Below are 12,733 nucleotides of genomic sequence, written 5' to 3' on the forward strand. Positions count from 1 at the left end.
TCAGACCAGAGAGAGGGAACAAGAAAAAACATTAAAACAAAAAACAGTTAGCACTGACCTAGTGAAGAAGTATTTGGAGGGGTTGGACATATTTAAGTCAGCAGGGCCCAATGATCTTAACCCAAGGGTACTAAAGGAATTGGCCGGTGTCAGAGTGAAACCACTGGCACAACTGTTTGAGCACTTGTGGCGCTTAAGACAGGTCCCAGAGGATTGGAAAAGGGCCAATGTGGTCCCTATTTTCAAGAAGGGGAGGAAGGAGGACCCGGGTAATTATAGGCCATTAGCCTCACCTCTATTCTTGGCAAGACCTTAGAAAAAATCATAAAGGATCACGTTTGTGGGGGGCCAGTGGGTAATACAATGCTAAGGGACAACCAGCATGGGTTTATAGCAGGCAGATCCTGCCTGACTAACCTGGTCTCTTTTTATGACTAGGTCACAAAGTGCTTAGATGCAGGAGTAGAGGTAGATGTTATTTACTTGGTTTTTAAAAAGGTTTTCGACAGTGTCACACACAATTCTTACAAATAAACTATATAGCTGTGATGTGGATTTTTTCACGGTCAGGTGGGTGGGAAACTGGTTTATGGGATGCACCCAGAGAGTGGTGGTGGATGGGTCGGTTTCTACTTGGAGTGATGTGGGCAGTGGTGTCCCCAAAGGCTCTGTCCTTGGACCAGTATTGTTCAATATCTTCATCAGTGATTTGGATGAGGGTGTAGAAAGCACTCTGTCCAAATTCACAGACACCAAACTATGGGGTATAGTAAACACACTAGAGAGCAGGGAGTGAATTCAGGCAGATTTGGACAGACTGGGGAAGTGGGCAAATCAGAATAGGATGCAATTTAACAAAGGTAAGTGCAAAGTGCTGTACCTGGGGTGAAAGAATCACCAATACACGTATAGACTGGGAAATACCATTCTAAGTAGCACAGCAGTGGAAAAGGATCTCAGAGTTATAGTTGACCCAAAAATGAACACAAGTCACCCATGTGACAAGGTAATAATAGATTTATAGATTCTAGGGTCAGAAGGGACCTCAGTGGGCCATCTAGTCTGACCCCCTGCCCCTGGCAGGCAAGAAAAGGGTCACCAAACCTGGAATCATGTGATCCCAGCCAGGTGCCTGTCCAGTCTCCTCTTGAAGACCCCCAAGGATGGGGTGACCACCACCTCCCTTGGAAACCCATTCCAGGTCCTGGCAACCCTGACTGTGAAGAACTTTTTTCTTATGTCCAGTCTAAACCTGTTTCCTTGCTGTGGTGCCACATCTGACCACCAACAAGCTTCGAGCCAGAATGGAGCTAAACTACCAAATGGATGGTAAGCTGTTTAACCTCAGCTGACTCCCAGCCAAAACCAAGACCACCCTGACATCAATTGGGTGTGTGGGTGTGTGTGGGTGTGTGTGTATTCTGATATGGAACTATTTCTTGAGTTGCTAATTCCCAGTACAATGTTGTCTTCAATTAGCTATGAAATTATATAAAAACCCACTAATTTATCTTAAATATATCTTTGTTTAAATTAAAGAATAAAAATACGTGCTGTATCATGCCAGAATTCCACATGTACTGGTTGTGTGCTGGGACCCTGAGGATGTGTAAATTGCCAGAGCTGCTTTAGTTGCTTAGCTGTTTCCTTTCAGTATTCCGATGTATTGATTGGTTGGCACTGAGGCATGCATGTCTAAACATGAATAACTGGGCACTGTGTTGCCTTTCAGTTGTGTGTCAATATTATCAGACATTCTTGCTGTATTTTTTCCTTGGCTTTTGTTAAAATGGGGGACTCAAGATACAAGAATGTATTACAATTAATTATTTTGTATTTCTGTGTTAAACAATATGGCCTACCAGTCAGTGAGAAGAACAAAACACCATTTATCAGGACATCAGACCTGCCTCACCTCTTCTTTCTTGCTGCTTTTAAATACAAGGTTAAGCACTATTAAGAGCCTGCAATTAACAGGTCTCTAATCCTATTGGGTGAGGGAACTGCCGCTGTTACTAAGTTAATTATGGAAGGTCTGAATGATTTCCTCTGGGCCTTTTTTCCCCCGAACCGTTGGAATGAGAAGTTTCCTCACATTGCCTATACCATTCTAGGATGAAGAAAAACCTTCAAAAATCCCATGCGTTAAATCATCATTTATTGCTGTGATTGTGTTCCACAGTCCCTCTTATATTTGTGCTGCCTCCTATCTAGCACCAAGCCAGTTTGTTTGGGGAAAAAAAGATATACTAATATTATGTAAAACCATATGAATTCAGAAAGCAGTGAACATTTAAAATTAGTGTGTGTGTTTACACATGCTCTCACAACACTTTTAAATCTGTGTCCTTCCTATTTGCGTATTGTCTTTTGCTATCTTAGTCATCCCCACCTTGAAAGAAAGGTTAAAAAACAAAAACAAGGGAAAACCATGTCTTGGAGAAGAACCTAAACCTTGGGGAATGATTTGGTATCCCTTTGTCAGGCTGAAACATAAATTACTCCACAAATAGCCAATGTCAGTGGGATTATTCCTTATCTACTGCAGGAGACAGAATCCAGCCTTGTGTTACTACTGAACTGGAAATACTGTCTTAATAGACTCCATTCTCTCTGTGATGGCCAGGAAATCATGTATTACCCTATGTTTTTTGGTTTCCGTTTTATGTAGCACTGGCTTGTGCAATGTACTTTTAAAATATTGGTGATTTCTTGTAGTGATCACATGGCATTTTAAAAATATTCTGCTCTTGATGCATGATTTGTGAGATCACTGGAATCTGTTAGATGTAATATGCTGAAGCTATGTGGCAGCCTTGATTTATTAGTTGTTGAGTTTGTACTTTTAACAGATAATGTGGGCCAAATTCATTGCTGGTGTAACTCCATTAAGAATAACTCTATTAGACTAGGACTGGTGTCAGCCCCTTTCTCTTGAACAGTGATACACAGGTAAGTGCTTAAGAGAGGGATTCACAAGTGCTGACCAATTTCAGTTCTTGTTCGTTGCCTAGTAAGCCACAGAATAAGTACTCATAAATGAGCAATTAATGAAAATGTCCGTTCACTGCTTTCCATGGTTACGTCCACAGAATGGACTGATTCCATTAATACATATTTCTCCTTAGAAGTACTGATTAAAGAAAACTAAACTGTTTATAGGTATAAGTGATTTACTATTAATAAACTTACATATAAAGTAGAAATCCAACACTTTTCCACAAATGTGTTGTCAATTATTTACGGTGGTAAAATATAATTTAACAAAAGTTCAAGCAATCCAGAAATACAGAGTGGGCGGAGTCACGAATCAAGATATGCATACCTCAGAAAACATGACTGCTAGATGTCATGCCAATGCAGTTAATGAATTATATCAATTTATACATTTTAATTACTTTGCTCTGGTTTTTGAAGCCCCTAGCTTCAGAATTACTTTGCTTAGCACTTAAGGATAAATGTATTTATGGTGCCTTGAAGCACATATAATATATTTTGAATGAGAGCTGCTCCCTTTTTAAGAATGTTATAAGAATTTTGATAGAACAGCAGGCATGTTTATTTCACTAATATAAATAACCCATCACCTAATACATGTTGAAGACTCAATCCCACAATCCTTGATAAGGATAACCTCCCACTGACATCAGTTGGAGTTTTGCCTGAGTAAGAAGCATGGATATGGACTCTTAACTATTTTTCTGAGAGAAAGAAAATACCAACAATTTTAAGAAGTGCATGGTTATTTTAAAGACTTGAAATCTTGGACATTGGGGTTTCAATGAGAACTTTGCAATTGACTTCAATAACACCTGGATTTAGACCTGAAGTTTTATGCACTGTATCTATTGGCATAGACTTCTATTATACTAATAAATTCATGCATAAGTAGACATACAATGCTTCATTAATTATATTATGTTCCTTGAGAGATGCCTTGATCATCATTGGATAGGTATTTAGTAGATTTTATTTCTTATGCATGTACAAAAGACACATGGCACCATTACTGGTGCAAAAAGGTCAGAGTCCTTTTAATTAAACAAATTCACATTGTTTTTAACTTGCCACAATTTTTTTAGACATTGAATTCTGTTGTTGCAATTACATTTATTCAGTGGGCAGCTCTCTGCCAGTCGGCCTTCACTCATAATATTATTAAGTGAATGGTGGCGTTGTCTGATGAAGTGTACATCTTTCTTGATCCTCTAGATCTTTTCTCATGTAATCAGTCTTATGAATTTAGAAGGATTATCCCCAATCTTTCCATTTGGTAGTAAGATGCAGTAAGTCAGATGCACTTTGTCACAAAGATAGCAGCTGAAGAAAGCATCTTAGCAGTTAGTCAAATGCTGAATCTTTCTCAGCTTCCTCAGAGCAACCATTCTGAAAATGTCCTCATTCACACCTTTGGAACAGGGGTCATGCTAGTTCCAAGAATTCTAACTGGCTATTTTAATGGATGATGTAATTATATTTATAACTAATTAATTATGTACTGGGGATACAAGCTCTGCCTAACTTTAAAAGATGAGTTTGTGAAAGTAGTTCAGGTGCTTTGAAAACTGGTCGCTTCTCAGAGATGCATTTGAATCAACACTCTGAATCTCAGTCTGCAGCTCTGAGGGTATTGAATCTGGATCTGATCGGGGTGGATGGGGTGGGTGCAGTGGTGAAGTTGCACTCCCTTTCCCCTTTGGTTCCTGGTCCACTCAAAGTATAAACTAAACTGCCCAGCAATGACAGTAACATTTTTATTCAGGTAGCAATGAGGGAGTCGCTTGACTTAGTGGCTCATTATAATCTGCCTGGTTCCTTCTAAACTCACCATTCCACAGGTGTTCATGACTCTCTCTCCTTTTTTAATGGTCTTAATGTTCCATTAATGAAGCAATTCTTTTACAATTCTGCTGTCTGTGAGTGGCTCCAGGTAATATAGCTCTTATTTCACAACCCTGCAGACTGTTTTTAACTCTAGCTAAAAACATTAACTCAGGTGTGGAAATAATTTGAATTGAGCATTGGATATACCATCAAGATGCTCAAGAAGGCTTGATTTTGTTTTATGACCCTGAAAGAAATGTACATTTAATTCTAATAATGACAGGACTAGAGAAACAACAACTTTTGATTATTTTTGCCTAGTTCCTTGTGCTTTGCAATACATATAATGTAGCTAATTAATGCACATTCCAATAAAGTTGTATTTTCTTTTGCTTTGGTTGTAAACTGAATAATATAGCCCTGGGCCTCTAGTATATTAGTAGCCTCTAGTTTATTTTTACCTGGAGAAATGTGTGTTGTGTTACATGTATATGTAATGATGTGCCACACCATCTGCACCCCCTTTCAAAATCCTAGATCCACTCATGGATCTAAATACCATGCCCTGAACCCATTTTTATTTTCAGCTCATTTACCTCCTTACAGGGAGTTCTCCTGCTGCTTGTCTGCTGTCAGACAAGCATTGCCGTGTAGCAATAAAATGCTACAGACCAGTTTGGGAATCTCCTGTAAAGATGACTGTGGGATGATAAGGGAGAACCCTTGCCAGAAGACCTAGGACAACAGAGCTGGATTCTGCTTTGTTCATTATGGACCTGGTTTTGCATCAGCGCCATACTTATCTGATGTTTTCCTCCTCATAATATAGTAAGTACATTGTGAAAGTTGCATCAGGATGTTTGAAGTAACAAATCATGCTAGATAAAGTAGCCCACCTGCTTTTAAACTTCGTATCCTGGTCCAGGGTTTCTGTCCCTTGTTTGAGGTTTGGTACTTTGAGTTCAAAACTACTTCATGCTGTGCCGTAAGTTTATATAGGAAAATCCACATAGGAATGGACAGAGTCCCAGTCCCCAGAACAAGTTTCAATTATTACTCACTTACCTTTTGCACATCAGGTACATTGAAAAACTTCTTGGTATGAGCAACCCATCCCACTATCCCAATGTCCAGAGGAAAAACAATCTCTCTGTCTGGGACCACTAGGTTCTCCTCAAACTTAGAGGTAGGGGTAACATTGAAAAGCCTTGTGGCCAGTTCAGGGATGCCATTGCGGGCGCGGCAGGCAAACATGCTACACCGATCAGCTGCCAGCAGCTGTGCCAGCCTCTGCAGAGCTTTGTGCACAATTTTCTCCATGCTGCTTGTGTCATCCTGGATTTCTGTTAGCAGCTCAAAGAGCAATTGAGACTCCTCCAGTTGAGACATCTCTTTGAAAGAAACTCCAGCTTTCAGTTTCCCAGGGCTGACTTTAAAGATGCTTCCCAGCACTTCTGCCCTTATCTTTCGGTCGAAGTATTCCTTGGCAAACTGGGGGTTGTTCTCTAAGTATTTCTCAACATCATCCTTACTTATCTCTCCCATTTTTGTATGGATCTTTCTTGTGGCTTTTTAAAATTGCATCACCCTAGAAACAAAGAGTCCTAATTTGGTGCTAGCAGGAAAATGACACGTTGCACATACTGTATCTCTCATACGGATAGTACTGCACCCTTATTCTGTAGCTTCCAAGTCTCTGAAACCTTTGAGATATGACAGAAGGCACTGGATTAGTGTCTTCTTAGTGTGGGATCTTGGAGACTGCTAATTAAAGAGATGTCAGGACACTAAACCCCTGAGCACTTTTAGCTCATAAATCCTAAGGGAATCACTTTATCATTTTAAATTAACCAATCAATTCTTAGGCTAGATGCAACAGGGTAATAGTGTATAGGTAGGTGCAAGTATAGACTCTAATTTTCAAATGCTCTATAAAATGTTCTGTACATACTAAGTGCCTCCAGTGACATTAATATGGAGAATGTCCTGACATCTCTGTTCCATACACATGCTTATTCTTTCAAACATGCACGTGCACACACATGCACATGTACACAGAAACATGTTTGTAGATTTTTTGTGAATAGAAAACAGAGTAGCTTAACAATAGTGAATAGGCTTTTACCTGTGTATAGATAACATTAAATCAAGCTTTAGGATTTAGCTTAGTACTTGCAGTAAAACAAACAGGATTGGGATGGTGCAAAAAAAATAGAGCAGTTCTTCTGTTTCAAAGAGCTTAGAAAGACAACAGCAGGTCAGACTGTTTTTGACATTATAGATTCCTATTTGAAATCTCTGAGTTTATCACAGCTCCCTGGCTGAAAATCACTCTTGTAGATTAATTGCTGCAGGCACTCTCAAATTAGACAGTTTTAAACTCAAAGGGCTCCCAACCCTCCTTCTGACCTATAACATTATTGTTTCTGTATGACACAGAATGTTCCAAATGTTAGTTAGTTATGTTAATATAAAATACAAATATTTTAATACTATTTTCAGTAAAAATCCTGGCCCATCTAGTAATACTAAAGACATTTAGTATCCTAGTTACTCTTACCATTTTTTAGGTTTTATGAGGCAGCTACACAGTACAGTAGACCAAATATTTTTGCAGTAGTAGTTGAATATGCTGTTTGTATGACCAAGAGTCCTTGTGGTGTTGCTGCTATATACAGAATATCAGTTTTATGTATGAGATGTACAACGCCAGTATTTGGAAGAGTTGAATATTAGCTTGTTATTCTGCTTCTGATTTATGACCTTATGATGGGCGGGCAATTATTTTGGGAGGAGGGCCACTTACTGAGTTTTGGCAAGCCATCAAGGACCGCATGACAGGCAGCCCAGGGCAGATAAATATTAATTTTCTAACTTTTTTAGGGGTCCTGCAGGCCGGATAGAATGGCCTGGTGGGCCGCATCCAGCCTGCGGATTGCATTTTGCCCACCCCTGCCTTATGAGCTTTTATTTTCCATGACTCTCAAGCTCTTTAAATATTACACCATTTGTTAAAGGAGATTTGCTAGGATTCATTTGCTGTTTTTTGCATAAGAAAAGAGTGCAAATCTTAATATTTCTTAGACTGGCTTTAGAGATGCATGCAGTGTTTTCTAGTTTCACTGTACTTAAGTTTTTCTTAGCTGTGTAATAATTTCATATCCCCATTTTTTGAAGATTCACTAAGTGCATGTAAACTGGCTTACTAATTTTGCTGACTTTGATGTTGTACACTTGCTTCTCTACAATGAATCATGTTGCCTACAGGTCATCCTTCATTTCAGTTGTGATGTGGTTGCTCTTTTGCATTTTTCTTTAAATTATTTGATAACTTAAGAGGAATGTTATTAACATTCACTTTTGTATCTGTACATTTGTGTTAATTGTTTTAAAAAACTTTTAAAAAGTTATTCCTTATATACTGTTTTTTATTGAGATCTATAAATTAAAATCACTCAAATGTTTTAGATGAGTACAATTTCATTATGCCACAGTGAGCCACCTGTTTCTTTTACAGAATGACCACTTTTTTCCTTCATTTCTGCATTTTTAAAAAGTCCTTAATAATACAGTTCCACATTTAAATACAAATCTATCACAAGAAGTTGTATCTAAAAATGATCTTAGACACCAATTTAGATGTTCCCAGCAATATGCTGATTAAAATTTGAATATCAGTTTGCTTAAAAATTGTCAAGGGGGAACTCATTTTTAGTGAATATGAGGCTTAATGTAGAAGCTGTTATATAAAAAGGCTTAACATTAAAAGCTCACTTTGCATAATCATTTTTGCTGCACGTTTAAAGGAAAAAATAGTACCTGCTCTGGACTTGTAACCTTTTCCATACTGATATAATTTGATTTAAAGACATGACGAGCTAGTTGTCGTATTCTTGACGTTGTTGCTATTTCAGAGTAGTACTGACATGGGGGGATTTGTTATTTTAACACACATGATGTAGTCTACCATTGACGTTTACAGTTACTACAGCAAATACAACTATTTATGGCATATTTCTTAGTAGTACACCAGCCCTGAGCTCTTGTGATGCATGGACTTTCCTAAGAAGGATAACTGATAGACTTGTGGTTATTTAAATAGATTAATGTAGCACATAAATGCCAACGTATTTATAAGGTTTCCCAGTTTAGCTCATTGTTTGCGTCTCAGCATGCCTTTCCATGTTGACACCCATGATATAGATAATTTATCTCCAATTTTCAAGGGAAAAATAGATGCAATTTGTTCACTTCATTTACAAAGGGTCTTACATGTGTAGTTGTGAGGCAACTGTCTTGATATAGCAGGCAATGTGCCTGAGCCAAGAAATTAATAATCAGAAATGTTAATACAATTTTCAAAATGGTTAGTAATAATTCGGCAGAATATTAATGAAACAAAGTACCACCAGATTCACATTTTTGTGAAATCTGGGTATTATTGGAATATGGTCCAGAACGCATCAACACAATAAGAATAATATCATACCATTGTCCATCTATGTTTCTAATATAGTTTATTCTTATAAAAATGAAATGCAGAACAATCCAAGGCAAGAAATCAGTGAATGAAAGGAAGTACATGAGATCATTAATATGGAGACTGACATGTAGACTGATGATAAATGAAAGGTATTGATATCAGACAATGTACAGAGAAAGGGCAATAGGTCCAGGAGAGTGCTACAATAATTGATGTGGTTTTGTTTAACATCATTCATGACATAAAAAGATAAAAAATGAATTAACTGAATGCAGATGACTCAATTGGGATGCATTGTGAACACAAGCTAGGACAAAAATACAAACGGTTCTCAAGAGGTCAGAAGCATGGACAAGAAATAACAAAATCAGATTCATCCCCAAAGAATGAAAAAATACACCTAGAAAATAATTATCTAAAACATAGCTATTCAGTAAAGGGAGGTATATAGAAAATAATAATGCTTAGGAAGATTTCTATATGATCACAAGCAAATTAAGAATGAACTTTAATTGCGATGGGGCAACCACAAGATTAATGTACTTTTATACTACTTATACAGGCTTACCATATCATGGATGAGTGATATAATAATCTATTGATATGGTGTTGGTGAATTTGCATTTATAATACTATACCGAAGGTCTTAGCACCTCACTATGTGTGAGGGAATGGGCAGGACAAAAACATCTATTTATTTTACCATTTTTATCTAATGCTTTCTCTCTCAGTCTCTTTCTCTTATCTTGCAAACAGCATGTTCGCTTATCTAATCTAAAAAGCATTTAAAATCTATAATAAATCTCTTGATTCAAAACAGTTGTATGACGGTGGTGCATGTTATGATTTTAAAATCAATGTGCGAATAATTTCTCACCTGTCCTATCTCTCTCTCACGCTCTCTCATACTTAACTGCAAAAAGTAGAACTTAGACCAGCTAGTTAATCAGGGCAGCAACTGTAAAGCTCCCCATAGGAGGCTTCATGAGAAAATTAAGTTACAATGGTTTATTAAGCAACAAGTATAATTATTGATAAAAAGTTTTCATTGTCTGGACATTGCAAGGACAGTATTGTGTGTTACCAAATCCACACGTGGAATATGTTTGTGCTTAATTTAGAGTACACCAGATGGAAATGGACTGGAAACCTGGAAAACAAAAATGGGTTTCTAGGAAGAAATTCATCCTTGATTTTATCCTGGCATCTGTAAATGCTAGTGGTTACTCTTGGTTACTTTCTCTAGTCTGGATGCTAATTTGGCACAGTAAATTTCCCCCCTAAAATGGTCAATGCATAGGCACTGAAATACATTCTGATCCCATGAGTCAGATTGGTATACCATTCTTAGGGCTGCCAAAAAGAAAACCATAGACTATTTGGAAGTGATATGAATCATTGTTAAGTGCACAATGGGAGATGAACTCTCATGGATACAGTAGTGTAAGTCCAGAATAACTCTATTCAGCCAGCACTTACTGCCCTGATTCTGAATATATCTTATTTAAGTAGTTTGTAAGGGATGTATCTACCCTGCCTTCTGCCTGATTCTGAAATCATCAGGCACGTCCAGATAAGTCCGTATGTGCCTCTTGCCGCATCTCAAAGCAGTCTGAGATGCTGCAAGAGGCGCACTGGGAATAAAAAAATGTTCCCCATGCTGCATATCTGCAGCATGGGCTCAAAATTTGATACCTGGAAATGCAGGTATCAACCCCCTAAAAGAAAAGTGGAGCAAAGCATGGTCTAGGACCATGCCCTGAGGCAACTGGAGTCTGGAGTCCTCCAAAGAGATGCTCTGGTAGCCAGCCAGAGTGTCTCTATGCCTGCCCCCTGTCTGGAGGCTGACCATACAGAGTGTGAGGTGTGGGGGTGATGTGGGATTTGCAGGAGGGGGGAGAAGGGTTTTGCAGGAGGGGGGAGAAGGGTTTGGGGGGGCTCATGGGTGTGTGTGTGTGGGGGGTGAGTATGGGGATTGTGTGGGGGTGTGGGTATGAGGGAGGTTTGGGGTTTGTGGGTGGGTATGTATGCTTTGTGGGGAGTTTATGGGAGTGGGGTTTGTTGCAGAGGTTTAAGGGGAAGGCCGCCATCCCCCTCCCACCCCCATCTCCCATACTTCCCTGTGGTGCACAGACTCTGGTGCTGGCAGCAGCATTCTGCCAGGCTGTCGGGGTGCTCATGGCCTGCTATAGGCACAGCCCCCCTGCTGTGGCACCAACTGATACCCAGGGGCTGCACATGATGAATGGAGCTAGCCTGGCCCAGTCTGCTGCTGCACACCTTTGAACACAACTGGGATGGCTCCTGGGTGCAGTGCCAGGAGTCATGGATGGTCACAGGGGCCAACCTGGTTCTGTCTGAAGGTGCGGGCCAGCAGGCTGGGCTGGCTCCATTCACCATGTGCAGCCCCCAGGTCTCAGGTGGTGCCATGCCATTGTGGGGCTGTGCCATGAACAACCTGTTGCTGCCAGCACCACGGTCTGTGCACTGCAGGGGGTTGGAGGGGCGGGCATGTGGAAGCTCCCCCTCAAACCTCCACCCCCATAAACTCCACCTCCACAACTTCCCCCCATTAACCTCACAATTTGCCCACCCCACAGTCCCTGCTTACTGGGGACAGAGCCTGGGTCCCAGCTGCTGCTGCAGCCTTGCCCCACTTCTATTTGCTCCAGCATGTCGAGGCAGTGTGTTGAAGCAGCAGGGGCACACAGTAGCCATAGAGATGCTCTGACGAGTGCTACAGCATCTCCTTGGAGATCCCAGCCTCCAGTTACTTCCAGTTACTGTGCCACTTTTTTCCAGGGTTTTTTTTTTTTCCATACTGGGTGTGGCAGGTCTGCTCCCCACTCACTGCATCTCCAAGCTCCAGGTGGCTGGTCTGCAAGTGGCCAGGCCAGCACCCCACAGCTGGGAGCAGGACCATGGATTGAATCATAGAATCATAGCACTGGAAGGGACCTGCAAGATCATCAAGTCTGGTCGCCTGCCATGGCCAGGATGTTATTGGACTCTGGCAAGCTCAACAAGGTGCTTGTCCAGTCTCCAGTGCCTCCAAGGATAGTGACTGCACCACCTGTGCTGGGAGCCTGTTCCAGATTCTGATGACCCTTTCAGAGAAAAAGTTTTTTCTTATGTCCAGCCTGAATTTACCTTCTATGCCAAGAGGTTTAAGGGGAAGGCCGCCATCCCCCTCCCACCCCCATCTCCCATACTTCCCTGTGGTGCACAGACTCTGGTGCTGGCAGCAGCATTCTCCCTTGAGGTGCCTTCCTGAAAAAGTGCTCCCATAGATCTTGATGCTCACCCCTGACATACTTGTAGGCAGCTATTAAGTCACCAAGGCCTCTCAGCCTTCTCTTACTCAGACTGAACAGGCCCAGTTCTCAGAGTGTTTCTTCATAGGGCCTATCTTTCATGCCTCTAATC

At 40.3% G+C, this 12,733-nt stretch overlaps 1 protein-coding gene across 1 annotated transcript in view; it reads right to left on the reverse strand.

The window, feature by feature from the left end:
- Positions 1-6,369, reverse strand: part of PDE6C (phosphodiesterase 6C) — a 45,519-nt gene extending 39,150 nt beyond the window's left edge. Inside the window, exon 1 of the mRNA XM_090056612.1 lies at positions 5,890-6,369. Coding sequence (XP_089912738.1) covers positions 5,890-6,369 — 480 coding nt within the window. The remainder of the gene's footprint in view (positions 1-5,889) is intronic.
- Positions 6,370-12,733: the final 6,364 nt, after the last annotated feature.

The sequence above is a fragment of the Crocodylus siamensis genome, chromosome 7, assembly GCF_052110815.1.
Source record: "Crocodylus siamensis isolate JL-2025a chromosome 7, ASM5211081v1, whole genome shotgun sequence".
NCBI classification, from domain to species: Eukaryota; Metazoa; Chordata; order Crocodylia; family Crocodylidae; genus Crocodylus; species Crocodylus siamensis.